Source organism: Bos grunniens, chromosome 10 (assembly GCF_055505025.1).
Source record: "Bos grunniens cultivar Pamir isolate PY7600 chromosome 10, Bosgru_T2T1.0, whole genome shotgun sequence".
Taxonomy (NCBI): domain Eukaryota; kingdom Metazoa; phylum Chordata; class Mammalia; order Artiodactyla; family Bovidae; genus Bos; species Bos grunniens.
This window is the reverse complement of record NC_141174.1, coordinates 38,531,445-38,550,876: the sequence shown is the minus strand read 5'-3', so window position 1 is coordinate 38,550,876 and position 19,432 is coordinate 38,531,445. Positions and strand designations below refer to the sequence as shown.

The following is a 19,432-nucleotide window of genomic DNA, read 5'->3' as shown; positions in this document are numbered from 1 at the left end:
ATGTACACAGTGAGGTCTGAATGTTAATGATTAAAAATCACTGCTTTAGAGGAAACTATATATATATATATATATACACATATATTTGTAAAAGAATCTAATGAAATCTGTAGACTCAATCCTGAGAAACTCATATATACAAATCTCTGTGAGAAATTTATGAGAATTCATGTCTCTTTCAAAAGCCATCCACAGAAATCCCTCCTCCAGAGGCCCAAGGACTACCAGCTTAAAAAAATAAAAAATTTGACCTAAAATATTCTATCATAGTTGGAGTTTCCCTAGGCTATATATGGTCTTCATGAAGCACTTTTTACCAAACCACTGAAAGTATAATATTTTCTCAAATAGAGAAGAATTTTATAAAGCTGGGTTATTTCAGCTAGAATCTTTTCATAACACTTGCCATCACCTTTTCGAAAAGGATCTCATAAGCACACCAGTCATTCTGTGACACACCTACAGAGAGCACTGAGAGGAAGATGACAGGAGAGGAAAGCAAAGGAACAGAATGTCTGAATAAAGTACATAAAGTGAAGCGTACAGTGCTGTGTGCACACCAGTGCTTGAGAGATGATACTGGATAATTCACAGACCTTTTTTTCTTTATTAAATGTGTAAAAACGAGTTCTCATTTTTACAAGCTCAAAATCAGACAAGTACATGAGGGTATATAATTGGCATGTATAAACTATACCCACCAAAAATCTCACTGCGGACACAATCCATACTACATTCAACATCTTGCATATTTACAAGATATTTCCTGCAAAGTAAATACAAAATTAATTCCCATCACTTTAGTACGTACATGATATACGTACTGAAACATATACAAACATAATCAAAACAAAGGCAGTTTTTTTCAAACAAAACACCAAAGGCAATTTTTTTCAACTTAAGTACCAATTCATTATTTTGTACAAAAAACAGCAAGACTAATTTAAGGGTTCTGCTCAGTTTTAGTCAACAAGATATGTATGTATGCTACTGAAATACAGCGAAAGTTTTAGATTTTAATTACCAAGGTAAAAGTACTTCTGTTTTACAATTGACCTAAAAATAGTGCTGTGTGCTCAGTCATTCAGTAGTGTCAGACTCTTTAAAACCCATGGACTGGGGCTCACCAGGCTCCTCTGTCCATGGAATTTTCCAGACAAGAATACCAGAGTCGGTTGCCATTTCCTTTTCCAGGGAATCTTCCCAAACCAGGGATCAAACCCAAGTCTCTTACAAAAGTCTTCTGCATTGGCAAGCAGATTCTTCACTGCTGCATCACCTGGGAAGCCCCAAAAATAGTGGATGCCAATACATATTCTCGACATTTTAAGAAATTTTCAAAATGTAAATACATTTCTAAAAATACATGTACCTTGCCATTCATTCAATAAACATGATCTGTTTTAAAATAGATCACAAAAATTCAGTTTACCAGAATTCTATATCTATTTCCTGACTATTTATTTCAGTCTTAAATCTGACTTTGTATCAAAAGCAGTAGTTTAAGAATTTGTTCATAAGAGTAATCCCAAGAGTTACTGGGTAGCTTTCACATTATTTTATTCCTTATAAATCTAAATCACTACAAAGTCTCAACCAGTGGTTCCTTGAATCAGACTTATATCTAGGAGGGTCCTTAAAATGTGCATGGGCCCTATCTAAGAACTAATGAGTAAAAATCTTCCAGAAACATTTTTCTTTTTTTTTTTTTTAGCTTCCAGGTGATAATATGCAGCCTAGACTGGAAGACTCTGCCCTGGATCACCAGACCAGTGGTTCTCAACTTATAAAGTACATCTGAGTCATTTGACAAAACTTTTTAAAAAAACAGGGAAAAAAAAAGAAAAGCAAACAGATTTGCTTCAGTAGTTTGAGAGTGGTATCCAAGAACCAGTATTTCAAATAATCCTTGCAGGTGGACCATAAACCACTCTTAAGAAACAATGCACAGATTTGTCGGGTTGTGAATGAGCACATTCCGCAGTTTAGGTGACGTCCTGCCAGTACTCATGATCCTGCCACCCCTGTAGTTTTAACTAGTGTTTTGAGGGTAACACTTAGCCTTTAAAAATAAAATATATTTCTACTCTTACACATACGGTCAAAGTCAAGTGAACTGTGAGATCATAATTCACTAAAGAAGGAAAAATCTTTAAATAGACTAGTTCTTAGCACTTAACATAAATCTAAATGCTTTCTCCATCCTGGGATGTGATTAGAGGTGGTGCTTCCAGCCCACTAAATGTAATGTAGTTTATGAGAGACACACATTCTAAGCATAATCTGTAACCCAACCTACTCTGTACAGTCTCTGTGTAACAGAGATTGGACATCAGTTGGATATTAAACAATATTAAAACAGTGAATAATACACTCTCAATTTAAAATAATGAAACTTCATAATATTTCCCTCACATAATAAATTTCTACATTTAATACTGGGGAGGGGGTGGATCTAGAAAACACCAAGGGTATCATGCTGCCTCCTTTGCGAAGAAGCTATTTACTAGTTTTCTACCATTTTTGTCACTATCTGTAAAATGGATAGTTGCCATGTATAATTCTACTTTAAGAATTTTTTTTTAAAGCACAAAAAAGTAACCACACGTAAGGCCACATAGCAAATCAGAGGATAGCTAGAAATAGCAGTAACACTTTCCACTTGGGAAGTCAAGTTCATTATCTTATCAACTTCACAACTGTATCTCACAGAGTGTGATGACTAAAAATTATGAATATTTAAGTGCATTTGTGTGAAAGCTACACCACCCTCACCCAACTTTAGGAATAGATATAATCTACTTTGAACCCAAGAACTGCATAACAACTAAACAGCAACAACAAAGCTAGGAAACAGATAAAAGTATATGGTCAGTGGAACCTCTATGGCATCTTGTTCATTTATCCTATGTCTAAGATGCTAATATTTCCTGTGTACATACTTTTCTATCATGTTCTTCACAAAGGCTTATACCACCTCTTTTCCAGTGGCATATGTGATTAAACAGTTGGCATTTCTTAACCAAACAATGAAAAGGCAACTGCCAAAACCCAGTATTGTATTGTCAGAAAGGCAAATCATTTCATAAAATAAAAAACTGAAACTTTCAAATCCACAGTTTTTAAGAGGCTAAACAATGCATAATAAATTTTAACCATTTAAAGAGTCTAGACTATTAAAACAATCAAACCATTTTTCAGTTTATAAATGACCTAAGGCCAAAATAATGAATTTAAAAATTAAGCAAAACAAAGTTGAATACAAATATCCAAATATACAAATACCCAAACCAGGCAACATTATGTCTTCTACTCAGAAAAAAAGCTTCTTGAATGGCTGAAATGAAGAGAAACAGCACTCCTGGAAAAGGATTTCAGAACAGAACACAGTGGTATAAGGCACTACCTTAACATTAATTCTACACCACATCGTCTTAAATCCAGAACATGAACAGGAAAAGGAAGGATACAAACATCTGACTTCTCACGTCCTTTTAGCTGGTTTGGCAGTTAACTGCTTTTCTCTTTCAAATTCCTTCTCTCGTTGCTGCTCCCTTTCCAACTCTTCTTTTTGCCTCTTCTGCTGCAGTTTAAGTGCTCTTTTCTAAGTCAAAAAAATTAAAAGCCAAGAGAACAAAAGGCTTGTAGGTTATGGCCTAGTTTAAAAGCAGTAGTGCTAGTGGTTATGGGGAGAGGCAACTGGGAGGTGCGAACTACCGGGTGTACGACAGGCTCAAAGGTGTGCTGTACCCAGGGGGAATACAGCCAGTATTTAGTAATAACTGTAAACGGAAAATAACCTTTAAAAGTTTTTTTTAAAAATTTAAGTAATGGTGCTTTTATATAGTAATAAATTTCATATTTAACTTTTAAATTCGTCTTGGGCAATTTTTTTATTGAAGTATAGTTGCTGTACAATATAAGTTATAGGTATACAATATAGTGATTCACAATTTTTAATGTTCTGGGTAATTTAAAGTCTCCTTGATATAAAAAGTTTGTTACTCAAAACTCCTATTAAATGACAATTACAGTGACATATTCAGAGAATGTGAGCCCACTAGCCCAGCTATTAATAGAAAAGCCCAGTGGGGTTCATAAGAATGTGTTTTAAAAGAAACTAATGTACCATGAATTAAATATGTGCTTGTATATGAATATATAAAAAGTCAGAAAATGAATTCTGAAGAAAAAGAGACAATCCTCTACTTCTGTAAAGACTGTAAAAGAATTTTCAACTCACTTTTAACTTGGATGTCTTTTCATGAAGCATCAGCATCTCTTTTCTTATATTCACCAACTTGGCATGATAGTGTTTAGCTTCAGTGAACTTAAGATGGAAAAGTAAAATGAAAAGTCAACTTAAAACAGACTGAAATATCAAAATGGATAAATAAGCCAATATCTAAGTTATAGTTCATTCTTCCTAAATTAGTCAAAACTTTTGAAGCTTTAATTATCTCCACATTTTAATTTCAAAAGTTCAAATTTAATTTAAACCCCTAGTTGGGCTTTTGAGAATACTGGATTCAGTTCAGATTGATTAAAAAGTTACTAAACAGACATTTATATTCTGTACAAATAACATTTTGCCTTAAAAACATGCAGTATAATCCTGAAATTTTAGTAAGACTATCCAACAATGGTTACCAGTTTCATTCAAGAAAAGTAAAACACTCTGTACTGCCTTTACAAGGGAAAGACCGAGCAGGGTACACAGGACAGTTCCCATCTGGAAAAACCAAGCTGCGGCCAGAGAGCCCTGAGAAGGCTGTGGACAAGCTTGGTCATGTTCTTTGGGCTTCTGAAGTCAGACCAAGGAGAATAACCTCTGTAAGGACACTTTTCTTCCCAATGAATGATGTACAGACTTTCCATTTTAGCCAGAGATAGGAGAGAAGGAAAAAAGCACTTCTTTCTCAGGAAGCAAGATGACAGAGAGAGAAGATCAGGTAACAAAAACGAAAGGTGTGTCAGTAGTGAGCTTAGCAGCCTTAACATAGCTACAAGTAAAGTCAGAGTCTGATGAGCTCGAGAGCTTACAGACCCTCTTTCTCTCTCTGGCCTTCTATTATCAATTCCTACATGACAATCAAAACCACTCTTGGGCTGAGAGAAGGAAAAAGACTTAGTTTCTGCCCCTTCATATGGAAGCAACAGTATTACATCTGCTTGGTTCTTTCATTTATCCTTAATTCATTCAACAAATATGTGCTCTGCTGCTATATGAACTCAGTGGGAAAAGACAAAAGTTGGTGGGTTTTGCCCACTTCCTTCACAAATCAGGGACTACTGACTAGGAGACTGTACTTATGACCACACGTCACTGCCTAACACTAGAGAAGGTGGACTTGATTTTTGATTGTTATAAAAGGAAAACATTAATCAGCCACATTTTTCCAATGAAAAGTCCATTTTTTGACATATATATGAAAGCCCACAAAATCATGCAAACTACACTATTTCTAATGTTCAGGGTAAAGAGAAAGGCAGCCACAAGTTCCTTATTTCTGTCAATTCTCCATTTTTTAAAATAAAGTGTATCAGTTCCTCTCATCAAAAAGCTAAAAAGCTTCTGGTGAAATTCAACTGTTGTCACTTATATTCAAAGATACAAAGGGTCCATGAAGGACAGTCAGTCTCTTTCAGCATTAATTTGTTATCAGATCAGATGCATTACAAAAATACCATACAATTAAATAAATGGTAATTTTAAAAACCATGTACTTGATAAAGAGAGATGGTCTTCCTTAAGGGGAAAAACAGCACCCCCAAAATTCCTTACGTTTACTTTCCTTTATTAGTCTTTACTTAAGAGCAGATCTACTCCAGACTTTCATATACAAGTTCAATTTCCTATCACAAGTTTAACATTTGAAAGTTAACAATTCAAGACAATAGAAGATCTAATAAAGTAAATCAAGGTTTACTGTTAAACAACACATTCTAAATTTTAAAAATTAGAGAAAAAAAATCTCAAACATACCTAAGTACAAAATTGGGAGGATAAAACTATTTCTAAAACAATCTGTTTCTAAGCTGTTGTCAAATAAATCATACTTGAGAGTAAGTGCTGACTCTGTGATCCCATGGACTGTAACCCATCAAGGTCCTCTATCCACAGGATTATCCAGGCAAGAATTCTGGAGTGTGTTGCCAATTCCTCCTCCAATGGATCCTCCCGACACAGGGATTGAACCCACATCTTCTGTGGCTCCTGCATCGGCAGGTGATTCTTTACCACTGAGCCACCTGGGAAACCCCCAAATCATACTTACCAAAGCATTAATGTCCAACATAGAATGACATTCTTTAAATTTTGAAATTTCTTGTTCCAGTGTGTCTAATAATACAACTTGGTTCTGTCTGAAACAAAAGCATACAGCCAAAATAAACTCTATATACTTTAAGTGACTGTTCAGTAAAAGGCATCACATTCATCTTGGTTAATGTTAAAAGTAGATTAAGTTGGAAATTATTGACTTTCCAACGCTTATTTAGTTTAACATAATCTTTTTCAAAATAATATTCCAAAGCCACATTCTGATAAGTAAATATGTCTTTTATTCTGGCCTCAATTTCAGATTCCAGTAACATCAGACTTATTTACTTTATTACTTATTTCTTTATTACTTATTACTTTATTACTTATTTCTAGCAACTCTCTGTATTATCCCTGAAAAAGTTTTTTTATACTATCTTGCCCAAGAATCTGATGTTTTATATATATTAAAATTGTAACATTACCATAAAGGAAAAGAAGTCATGAATTTTCAGATTAGAGCTGGGAAAGTGCAGTATCAAGGGATAATAACCAGTTGTATGATCTTGGAAATTTAGTTTTTCTGGACCTAAATTCATTTACAAAGTAACAAGGTCACATTAGGTAATTTCTAAGATTTCTCATTAAAATCTGATTCAAAACTTTCTATTGAAAAAAAAAAAAAAACTTCTATTAAGGAAGAGAAACCAACTCCTCTGATATTCTTCTCCAGATCAACCAATGCTAGGATCACAGGAATAAGTGACACAGGGTGGGGGTGGGGGGTCATTTAATTAAATACTGTGAATAATAATATAGACAAACAAAGGTATGACATGATGTGCTTGCAAAACTATGTTAAACAGAGAACAATAATGACAAAAAGAAATAGCAATGAAGAGACTGAAGGTCAGTTATAACATCTCCTCATTCAGCACACAAACCCCACAGGTCATAAGTATCCCTTCAGCTCTGACTGGAGATAACAGAGGGTGAAACACTGAATGGATGAGAGGAGAACTCAGCAAGTCAATGATCCAAGACAAGTAGGACAGCAAAAACACAGTGTTACAACTGGAAAACAGAAACAGAAAGAAATCAAAAGTGGGTTCTTCCGAAAAGACTGATAAAATTGATAACCTTCTAGCTAGACTAACAAAGAAAAAGAGGAGACACAACTCACTAACATAATTTATGGAAAGGAGTCGTCACTACTTATCCCATGGACGTTAAAAAGGATAATAAAGGAATACCACAGATAGCTCTATGCCCACAAATTTGATAACTTAGAATGGAAATGACTAATTCCTTGAAAGACACAAACTACCAAAACTCACACAAGAAGAAACAGATAATCTAAGTAGGCCTATACTTATAATTAACAACTTTCCAGAAATGAAAGTACCAGGAAAGATGACTTCACTGACAGTTTCTACCAAACATTTAAGGAGGAAATTATACCAATTTTCCACCCTCTCCCTTAGAAATGAAAGCAAAGGGGGCACTTTCCAATTCATTCTATGAGGCCAGCATTATCCTAAAGTCAAACCCAGATAAAGACAAGAAAGGGAGGAAAACTTTAGGAAGGAAAACTAAAGGAAGAAAGGAAGGAAAAGTTTACAAGAAAGGAAAACTATACATTATCCTTCACAAACATAGATGCAAAAATCCTCAACAAAATATCAACAAATCAAATCCAGCAATGTATAAAAAAGAATTATATACCACAGCCAAGTGGGATTTATTCCAAATACACAAAGCTGGTTCAGCATTTGAAAATCAATCAGTGAAACCCACCACATCACCTGGTTAAAGAAGAAAAATCATATGGTCTTATCAGATACAGAAAAAGCATTTGACAAAGTCCAATACACATTCATGATTAAAAACATTCTCATCAAATAGGGAAGAGAGAAACTTCCTCAACCTGATAAACAATATCTTAAAAAAAAAAAAAATAGCCACAGCATCTAGTAAGAAACTAGACGCTTTCCACCTAAATATCAGGATGTCCACTCTCAGTAATCCTAGGCAACACTGTATCAGAAGTCCTAATGCAGTAAGACAAGAAAAGGAAATAAAAAATACACAATCAGAAAGGAAGAAATAAAACTGTCTTCATTCACAGAAAACATGATTGCCTATGTGGAAAATCCCAAAGAATCAACAACAGAAGAAAATCAGGAATGAAAATATGAATACAGCAAGGTTTCAGAATACAAAGTTAATATACAAAAGTCAGCTGCTTTCATACATACCAGCAATGCACTTAGAATAAAAAATCAATACCACTGACAATAATCCCTGTCAGATAAAATATACTTTGGTATAAATCTAACAAAATACATATAGGCTCTATATGCAAAAGCTATTAAAGTCTAATGAAAGAAATAAATGAGATCTAAATATGGAAGAGATATTCTAAGTACATGGAATAAAAAACTCAACATGCTAAGATATCAATTCTTCCCAACTTGATCCATAGGGTCAATGCAATCTCAATCTAAATCCCAGCAAGTTATTTTGTAGATGTCAACAAACTGATTCTAAAATTCACATGGAAAGCCAAAGACCCAGACTAGCCAAGACATACAGAAGAAAAATAAAACTGGAAGACTTACATTACCAAATTTCAAATTTCATTACAGAAACTACAAAAATCAAGATAGCATGGTATTACTGAAAGAACAGAAACACTGATCAATGGGACGGTCTAGAAAGCTCTTAACTTGACCCATACATTTCTTTTTTCTTTCTCTGAAGTTTGCTTCAGCTCAGTTCAGTTCAGTAGCTCAGTCATGTACAACTCTTTGCGACTCCAAGGACTGCAGCACAACAGGCTTCCCTGTCCATCACCAACTCCTGGAGGTTACTCAAACTCATGTTCATCAAGTGGGTGATGCCATCCAACCATCCAATCCTCTGTCGTCCCCTTCTCCTCCCACCTTCAATCTTTCCCAGCATCAGGGTCTTTTCTAATGAGTTAGTTCTTCACATCAGGTGGCCTAAGTATTGGAGTTTCAGCTTCAACATCAGTTTCCAATGAATATTCCAATGAATATTTAGGACTGATTTCCTTTAGGATTGACTGGTTTGATCTCCTTGCAGTCCAAGGGACTCTCAAGAGTCTTCTCCAACACTACAGTTCAAAAGCATCAATTCTTCAGTGCTCAGCTTTCTTTATAATCCAACTCTCACATCTATACATGACTACTGGAAAAACCATAGCTTTGACTAAACAGACCTTTATCAGCAAAGTAATGTCTCTGCTTTTTAATATGCTGTCTAGGTTGGTCATAGTTTTTCTTCCAAGGAGCAAGCGTCTTTTAATTTCATGACTGCAGTTATCATCTGCAGTGATTTTGAAGCCCCAAAAAATAAAGTCTCTCACTGTTTCCATTGTTTCCCATCTATTTGCCATGAAGTGATGGGACCAGATGCCATGATCTTAGTTTTCTGAATGCTGAGTTGTAAGCCAACTTTTTCACTCTCCTCTTTCACTTTCATCAAGAGGCTCTTTAGTTCTTCTTTGCTTTCTGCCATAAGGGTGGTGCCATCTGCGTATCTGAGATTATTGATATTTCTCTCAGCAGTCTTGATTCCAGCTTGATTCATCCAGCCCAGCATTTCTCATGATGTACTCTGCATATAAGTTAAATAAGCAAGGTGACTATATACAGCCTTGATGTACTCCTTTCCCGATTGGGAACCACTCTGTTGCTCCATGTCCAGTTCTAACTGTTGCTTTTTGACCGGCATACAGATTTCTCAGGAGGCAAGTCAGGTGGTCTGGGATTCCCATCTCTTTATGAATTTTCCACAGTTTGTTGTGATCCACCCAGTCCAAGGCTTTGGCATAGTCAATAAAGCAGAAGTAGATGTTTTTCTGGATCTCTCTCCCTTTTTCGATGATCCAACGGATGTTGGCAATTTGATCTCTGGTTTCTCTGCCTTTTCTAAATACAGCTTGAACATCTGCAAGTTCATGGTTCACGTACCGTTGAAACCTGGCTTGGAGAATTTTGAGCATTACTTTGCTAGCATGGGAGATGAGTGCAATTGTTCGATAGTTTGAACATTCTTTGGCATTGCCTTTCTTTGGGATTAGAATGAAAACAGACCTTTTCCAGTCCTGTGTCCACTGTTGAGTTTTCCAAATTTGCTGGCATACTAAGTGCTTATCTTTCCTTAACACTTAAGAACTTTACTAACTGCTTATTTATCATATTCAACTGTTATAAATAGTAGCTGAAATTACTATCATCCTCATCATCATTGTCCAGATGCCTAAGAAGATAAATGGGGCTGCTGCTGCTGCTGCTGCTAAGTTGCTTCAGTCGTGTCCGACTCTGTGTGACCCCATAAACGGCAGCCCACCAGGCTCCCCCGTCCCTGGGATTCTCCAGGCAAGAACATTGGAGTGGGTTGCCATTTCCTTCTCCAATGCATGAAAGTGAAAAGTGAAAGTGAAGTCGCTCAGTCGTGTTCAAACACTAAATTTCAGCCAATGTCCTCACCATTTACACTTTCCATTTACTTGATTCCCAGCTTTTTATACATAAAGTGTTATCTAGATGTGCTTTGCTTGCAGAGTTGCTTACCCTCCTTCAGTCTATCATACATCATCCAAACTCACTCACAAAATCTTTATGACTTTTCTGCCACAAGCACTGACTGGTGTTAAAATACAAGACATAACACACACAAGGAATAAAAAAATATCTCACTTGGAACTAGCAGAAAACTAAGAATGTTACAAACTCCCTTAACTACAGTAGGGTACCACATGTAATAGAACACAGTATCATCTTTGTACTCATTTATCATCTTCAAACCCAAGGATTGTAACATTGGTTACTAATATTTAAAAAATGGACACAGTTGTTGATTACTCCTCTCCTTTTGCCCTAATAAAGGCTTGTGAGATCAGTTTTCAAAGAGTAAGCAGCAGCTGTTCATGGCGAGTTTAAAACTGACCACCGCAAAAAAGAAATAATAGGCCAGTGTGGGCAATTCAGAGAGGTCCTAACCCAAGAGGAATTAGAAACTCAGGTTATTTGTTTTTGGGTGGGAACTGATAAAGTCAGAGTGTAATTTCTGCATACTGATCACACTCTGGGTTCACACTCTGATCACACACTATGGGCTCCATTCTCCCTTATCCTGTTCCTCTCTTAGCTTATTCCCCAGTCTTTTAGTTAGCTAGTAGAGCTCCATTCCATTAACTAGGACTGAAATGGGTCATCTCAAAAAGAGGTAATTATAAATTTCTGGCAACTCATGTGAACCAACAATAGAAAACAAATGTGACTCTCATGGAGACAATTTTGCAACTCTACTCAGAAATAGATATAAACCCATTTGCAACATTCCCAAGAGACAGTACTTTCCTAAAATAGTGGTGAGAAACCAAAATTAATCATTCTTAGAAGATATCAAATACTCTAGGAGCATTCATTTCACTTTTTACATTTAAATTACAGTATAGTATATGTGTAATTTAATTACTCCATGTCCATTTGCTATCACAAAAGATAAAGAAATACTCTATTGTATTATATGCTTTAAAGTATTATCCCTAATACAATATATACTTTACTTATACAGTAAATTATGACCATGCCAGAGGAGAGATGAGGGCATCAGTGGTTTTTGTCAGCTCACGTGAGTTCCTGGAGAGCTTGTTTTGATCTCTGCAGATCTGGCAAGTAGTGAGAAAGCAAGCCTTCTGCCAGTTGCTCCACAGCTTTGTCTTCTATGGTCAAGTCCTCTATTAACCCTTCATCTGGAGAAGTGTCACTTAAACCTGTCCCCGAGCAAAAAATCATATTTAGGAAGCTTTTAAACTGACACAGGGATAAGAGAGTAGTAGGGATGGGGGGAAGGAAGCTGGCAGTGGAGCTCAGAGTACACACACACAGGATACTGTATCTTTTTTTTTTTTAATTTTTACCTTCTGAGAAGCCTCTATAAATTAAGCTATGAACACTCAAAAAATATTTTTAAGTTACTAGCACAAGGTTAGGTCTAGATTAAAAGAACATTAACACATGCAATTTCCATGTTTATGTATTTTTCAGGGTAGAGGATTTAGAGTTTTCAATGAATTATTAAAGGAGTCTGAGTCCTAAAAGGAAGGAATAATCACTGAATGGAAGCAAGAAATTCTTCTTTTTCAAATTAGACATATTTCAAATGCAATGCCTAAAAATATTTTTTTCAATTCAATGGATTGAAACGGATGAACATTTATTTTGCAGATAGCCTGATATATTACTTACATGTAAAAGGACAGTTGTTTTGTCAGCTGTCAGAGAGCAAGAGAGAGATTTTCTAAGAATTTCTCCTCTCTTGAGATTCAGTACCTTAATTTATCATAGAAAATAGTGTATAGTAATCGTTGCTGTGTAAATCCAGACATGATGCCAGGAAATATTTTTTTCATACTCTTCCTTTGAATAATAACAGTGTACCCACTGTGCCAGGCATTCAAAAATGTCTAATATGAATACCCATCAATCACTACTCGTACCAAGAAAGATACAAAACATTTTCTAAATAGGGTTCAGTGAATTGTAAGATTTTAGAATCACTGGTCTAGAATGAAAAAAAAAAAAAAATGGTGAATGGTCACATTATTAAAACTGTAGTCCAAAGCATTTTAAAACTAATATTAAACTCTGAAATACCTATCTTTAATCATAATCTGGTAATAACCTATAATATCAAATTAGGTCATTATATAGAATACATTTACCACAATACACTGTTTATAGCTCTTTTCCAAGTATAGTTTTTACCACAGATTTAAATTTTGGCAAGACTGAGAAAAACAACATGCTGTCATATATTCAAAATTATCTTTTAAAGATCAAAATAAAATAGCATGGTTTTTATTTGGATCCTGAGAAACACATGAACAAACTAGATTTCCCTAGGTTGCAAGGCAATATTAAAACAAGAGCTAGCTATAAACTGAAGCACTCCACAAATGAAATAAAAATGTAATGGGAAAAGTGAAGTAGGTACACATATTGCCATTGATGTACCATCAGATGGGAACCTAATAAAATATATCTGATGATTCATGCCACTGCTAAAGCCTTCTTTACAAAATAGTGCAAACAGCAGCAACTCTCTTTAAAAAAATATAGAAAACAAAAGTATCACAGATAAGCAGAAACAACTAAGAATATTTCAACCTTAAGGAAAAACAACCAATACACCTTCCTTACTCTATATAAACATTTTAATTCACAGACACTACCCTCCCCACCACCCCAACCCCAGACTTTTGGTTAGTATCTGGAAGAGTCTAAGTTACTTGTCTTTTTACACACATTTATTCCCTAAGTTCAAGGTACTTTATTGTCAGAGACAAGAAACTTTTGCTCCACGTATACTGTATGCACTAGTTTCTGAGGTCACAACAATAATGAGGCAAGTCCCCTTCCCTGAAAGGGCTCAATACAGGGCAATCAGAGAATGTGAGAGGTGCCCTTGGATGAGAGAAAGACTACTTTCACCAGGGATATTGGGGAACAATTCTAAAGGAGGTGCGGGCATTTGAGCTGAAGCTTGAAGAATGGGATAGAATTTTCATTTCTTTCTTTTTTCTTTCTTTTTAAATGTTACTCATTGTAAAAAACTTAAAATACAATAGAAGAGGGCATAACCTGAAAAGTAAAAATATGCCCTCTCACTATCTTATTCCAGACAGAGTCACTCTGGAGTTTTCTTAAATAGCCTTCAAGAAATTGTCTTTGCAAACTCAGGCTTAAACCCTGTTTTTATCACAAATGAAATACTGCTTATACTGTAACTTTTCTCATAAATATGTATCTCAGGTATCGTCTGTATCAACATATATGAATTTACTCCATTGTTTTCAACATAATACAACTCCACCATATTTTGTTTAACCAGTTCCCTGCTGTTATGGACTGAATGTTTATGTCCTCCCCCAAAATGTATACATTGAAGTCCTAACCTGCAGTGTAAAGGTATTTGGAGGTGGGAGTCTTTGGGAAATAATTAAGTTTAGATGGGTGTGAGTATAGGGCCTCCATGATGGGATTACTGGCCTTAAAATAAGAGGAAGAGAGACCAGTACTCTCTCCTTCCACCCTGTGACAGCACAGTGGAAGGCAGCCATCTGCAAGATCTGAAGAGTGTCCTCACCAGGAACGTATTTTGCTCACACCTACACCTTGGACTTCACAGCCTCCAGAACTTCAAGGAATAAATGTCTGTTTAAGCCACTCAGTCTATGTTATTTTGTTACAGCACTACAGAATGTAAGACATCTATTTCACTTTTTGCTATTTCAAACAATGTTGCAGTGAGCTGTGCTTGTCTTTGCATATTCATGTCACTGTTTCTGTAGAATAAATTCTTAGAACTAGGTTAATGGGACAAGGAGTTTATGCATTTGTTAACAGACATTGGAAAACTACCTTCCTAAGAGATAGCACCAATTTACACTTCCACCAACAACCTACAGAGGGCTATCTCCAAATGGGGAAGAATTCTGAGACTGGAGAAGAAGGGATGCAACAAGAGTAAAGGAAGAAGCATAGGATTGCTCTGGAAAGAGAGGTTAGTTTAGGGTGTCTGGAGCATGAGAGATGTTCAGTAGTGAGCTCTAAGACTATGCGGCCAGCAATGACGACCCTTGAGTGCCAAGCTAATGTGTTTGGCCCTTAATTTAGTAAGGAGCCATTTATGGTTTCCAAGCAAGTAAATGACATGATGGGGCCTATATCTTGGGGCAGTGATGTGACAGTGTGATAGATGGGATGGAAGAGTAAGAGACTGGAGGTGGACTAGCCTTACAACTGTCATTGTTAAAGGGTGAAAATACAAAGGGGAGAAGGAACTTGTAGGGTAGAATCCCTTGGAATAGATAGGGGTGGGAGGAAAGAGTTAAGAATAATGTCAAAGTTTCAAGAGATCATGACTTGGCACCATTAATAGCATCAGACATCTACATTTATTTAAGTACATGCTGTAGGGTAAGATTAGTGCAAAATGACCGTGTTAAAGTACCCAGAAAGCAGATGCAGGAGCAAGCAGCAGAGAGACCCAATCTGCATTTACATACAAGGAAGTCATATTTATAGAAGCAACTTATGAAGGTGTGTGTGAAGAGGGAGATCACTGAGGAAAAGCATGACCAAGAAAGACCTGAGAGCACTATTTCGCGGTAAGTTCTATATTTCTGGAACAGGAAGTACAAGTAAAGGCACGTCCAAAGTCCTGCAGCCTTTCTTATCTAGGGTTCCTCATCTGAACCACAGAACACAGAAACTGTTTCTCAATTCTCCCAAGGATGGTGCATACACATACATAGTACCATTACGGATGCAGTACAAGTCGATTCATTACATTCAACAGATGCCTTAGGTCATTCAGGTTTAAATCTTTCCTTGAATTCGGGTTGAGAAAGACTGCTGGATGAAACAGGGATGCAATAAGGTCAACAAGCAAGACAAGCATTTCATGAGTGAGTGGTCAGTAATATCGGATACCTCAGCTCTCTGAATAACAAACCAATCATCCTGGCAAATCCATCTTCAACCACTACCTTGTAACAAATAGCCAACAGTGTGCTAGAGTCAATAAGCAAATTCAGAACTGCTTCACTTTCAACCCCCACGAACAGCACCCCAAACGCCATCTTTTCCCACTCCCCTCCACCCACAAGATCTCGTTTCCCGCCCTCTCCTCTGGGTAGTAAGGCCGGCAGGGCAAGGTTCCCTTATTCCGCGCCGCGGCCAGAGTCTCGGGTCAGCAGCTGCTGAAAGCAACTTACTCCCGCTGGGCAGCCGAGACCCACCCACTTGGGTGAGACCGCCGCCCCGCCCAATAGCACTTACCCGGCGTCAGGTCCCCGGCCTCCAGGCCTTCGGGTGGCCCTGCCAGGACCCCGTCCGGGAAAGGTGGCCCAGGGACACTCATGTCCCTCCCGCTGGGAACAGGGAAGGGGCAGTTGCACAGACTGTCAGACGCAGTGAGGAAGCACCGAATGCGTGCAGAGCCCACCCGGACAGAAGCGACGGTCGCACCCGGAAGTGACGACAGCGGAAGATGGCAGGCTAGGGGCACGTGACCCCGGGCCTGCGCCCCCCCCCCACAGCCTTTTATCCTCCCCGCCCCCGCCTCCGGGGATTCTAGGAGTTCCAGCTGAAGTGCTAGTGGGGTGGGGACTGGGAGTCTGATAAGTCAGCAGCCTCGGGGCTCGAGTCACCGACTCTGGTGGTCGGGGGGCGGGATGAAAAAGGCGGTGTCTGGAAGAGGCTAGGTTGGTCTCCAAGACCAGCGAGCTGTGTGTTGAGCCTGGGCCAGCAGTCGGGACTTTGATCAGTAGACCAGGCGCAGCTTTTCAGTTTTGTGTCCTTATTAAGGAAATACCTTAAGGACTGCAATTTGAACCCATTAAAAATTCACGTTTAGCTCTCTTCAGCCTTGCTAACTAGGAGTTTGTCAAGATTGATCTCTCCTCTTGTTGATTGTAGGTGAACGATGTACGGCCTGGCTTGTAGCATCTATTAATATCTACTGAACAAATTCAGCCAAATTACCGTAAACTGCACTTACTGAGATCCTATGGGATGATGTCATGAATTTTTATGAAAAACAGAAATGGGCAGAACCTGCCTCAGACCAATAAAATGATTACCTCCTTACTTTAGACACCCTCACTTAAACTGTAATAGTGGCCTCCTAATGTTGCACCTCCAAATTGCCTGTCCAAACAATTTTCTATTCAACAGGCAAATCTGTTAAAAAAAAAAAAAAATGAGAATTTACATCAAGCCTCAGAAACTTGCTCCCCAATTACCTTATCAGTGCATTTACACCCCTTCCCCTTTTGGCCTTCTCTCCTCTCAGGGTTAGGTGCTCCTTACTACCTGTGGTAAGCAGAACAATGCCCTCACCAAAGATGTCCACAGACTTCGTCCACAGACTTCATCCCCAGAACCTGTGAATATGTTGTTTCACTACAAAAGCGTAATTAAGGTTGCTAGTCCCAGCGACTGTAAAATGGATTACCCGAGGTTATTGAGTGGACCTAAGGTAATCACAGGGGGCTTCAATCCTGGAAAAGGGAGGCAGAAGAAGAGAGTCAGGGAGGAGATGTGACTATGAAGAATGACTAGAGAGATGCAATGTTGGCCTCAAAAGTAAAGGATGAGGGTTACTGGCCAGAATTGCGGTGACCTCTAGAAGCTGGAAAATTGAAGGAAGTGGATTCACCACTAGAGCCTCTAGAATGGAACTCAGCCATGTCTCAGTTTTACCCCAGTGGGATCTGTATTGGACTGCTCACCTACAGAACTCTAAGATAATACATAAATTTGTATTGCCTTAAGTTTGTGGTTATTTGTTAATAATAACATTTGGAAAGTAATAGGAATAGGAATAATAAAATAATGCACTGTCTTTCAAACATCCTTTGTTTCATCTGAGCATACTCCCCAAAACTATGCCCTTTCATGCATGGAATATTTTATTATTTTCAAAGTCTTACTCATCTTTCAAGGCTTGGCCAAAATAAGAACTACTGTAAAATCATTCACAATTCTTCCTCCCCTTTCAACTCTGCTTTCAGGAATTACAGTAATAACCTTTTCCCAACTACAAAGCATCCTCCTGCTATTTAGCACTTAATCCATTCTTGTATTAGTTGCTTCTGTTGACTTCCTGTATCAGATTGCAAACTCCAAACAGAAACTTATTCACAGAGCACCAAATAGGTTCTAAATGAATATTTACTGAATTAAGTATTGATTCTCCAGCCCCAGATTCTAAGTATCTGTAATCTCCAAATTCTGAATTACATGAGATGGCACTTAATAAATCCTGGTAACCTTAGTTGATTGTCACCATTATCTCCTAACCAGATACTAAAACCTTTTGGAATAGACCCTTGTTCAATGAATTGTCTGTAACCTCTTTATCTCTTAGCACAGTATTAAGCATATTACTTGGGTTTTAAAATGCTAGATATTTAAGTTTAATAGATGAAATTAATTAAACATTAAAATGTTTTTTTCGTTAAAATGTTTTTTTAAAAGAACATTTAAAAGAAGTAATGTTCTTTTAAAGCATTTTAACTTTACTTAGTGTGACAAAAATGACAAGGAGGACTTTATGCCAGACTCACGTTGCTTTTCCTTTCTTTTTCTTCTTTATCCCCACAGATTTCAACTCAATGCATGTAGTCCTTGTTGAGGACACTCTGTGTTCCAGCCTCCATTAATCAAATACTGTGCACTTAGTACTGCATGTGCTGCTGCTGCTGCTAAGTCACTTCAGTCGTGTCCGACTCTGTGCGACCCCATAGACGGCAGCCCACCAGGCTCCCCCGTCCCTGGGATTCTCCAGGCAAGAACACTGGAGTGGGTTGCCATTTCCTTCTCTGATGCATGAAAGTGAAAAGTGAAAGTGAAGTCGCTCAGTCGTGTATGACTCTTAGCAACCCCATGGACTGCAGCCTACCAGGCTCCTCCATCCATGGGATTTTCCAGGCAAGAGTACCTGAGTGGGGTGCCATTGCCTTCTCCGAGTACTGCATGTAACACCTCTCAAAACCAAAAGGTTGGAATTTAATACCAAAGAAGTAAACAGTTCATTGAGTTATATACATCTTTTGAAGTACCTTTAATTTCCCCAGTGGTAGTGGCCATTCTCTTTTATGCACCAAAGTTATAATCCACTTAAAATAACTGAGTACCTGAGATTGGACTAGGCACTGTAGGGTGTCATTTAAAAAAAAAAAAGGCAAAAATTCTTCTTGCTGCCACCAGGAATTTATATTCTAGCATTTACATAGTAGAATTAGAGAGCATGATGGTAAAGTACTAAATTATGTGGACAGACCTAGAAGAATATAAAATACATCATGATGTCATATTGGTTTCCTACTGCTGTTGTAACAAATTAACACAGACTTGGTAGCTTAACACAAATTTATTACCTTACAATTCTGGAAGTCAAATGTCCAAAATAAGCCTTTGTGGGCTAAAAATCAAGGTTTTGGCAGGGCTACTTACTTCTGCAGGCTCTGAGAAAGAATCCTCTCTCTTATCTTTTTTAGCTTTTGGAGGGTAGCCACATTGCTTGGCTCATGACCCCACCTCACACTGCCTTTCCTCCCTCCACTGC

General features: G+C 37.6%; 1 protein-coding gene and 1 long non-coding RNA gene across 2 annotated transcripts; one reads left to right on the top strand and one right to left on the bottom strand.

Annotated features, from left to right (window-relative positions):
* Positions 1-587: 587 nt before the first annotated feature.
* BLOC1S6 (biogenesis of lysosomal organelles complex 1 subunit 6) lies at positions 588-16,327 on the bottom strand. The gene is made up of 5 exons (XM_086320719.1): positions 16,141-16,327; positions 11,927-12,068; positions 6,279-6,366; positions 4,244-4,330; positions 588-3,604 (listed from the first exon to the last, which is right to left on the bottom strand). The coding sequence occupies exons 1-5, from the start codon at positions 16,220-16,222 to the stop codon at positions 3,485-3,487; spliced, it is 519 nt and encodes a 172-aa protein (XP_086176845.1). The 5' UTR covers positions 16,223-16,327; the 3' UTR covers positions 588-3,484.
* Positions 12,067-18,909, top strand: LOC147364373 (uncharacterized). The gene is made up of 3 exons (XR_015134434.1): positions 12,067-15,467; positions 17,156-17,341; positions 18,469-18,909. It is a non-coding gene; the product is annotated as an uncharacterized LOC147364373 (long non-coding RNA).
* The last annotated feature ends 523 nt before the right edge of the window (positions 18,910-19,432 follow it).

Bases quoted from the DNA above. Each gene is read 5' to 3' on its own strand.
- BLOC1S6 (XM_086320719.1), bottom strand. From the start codon at position 16,222: ATGAGTGTCCCTGGGCCACCTTTCCCGGACGGGGTCCTGGCAGGGCCA. The intron at 6,367-11,926 runs GTGAGCTGACAA...CTTTTGTTTCAG, and splicing joins CAAGCTCTCCAGGAACTCAC to ACAGAACCAAGTTGTATTAT. The intron at 3,605-4,243 runs GTGAGTTGAAAA...TTTTTGACTTAG, and splicing joins AAAAGACATCCAAGTTAAAA to AAAAGAGCACTTAAACTGCA.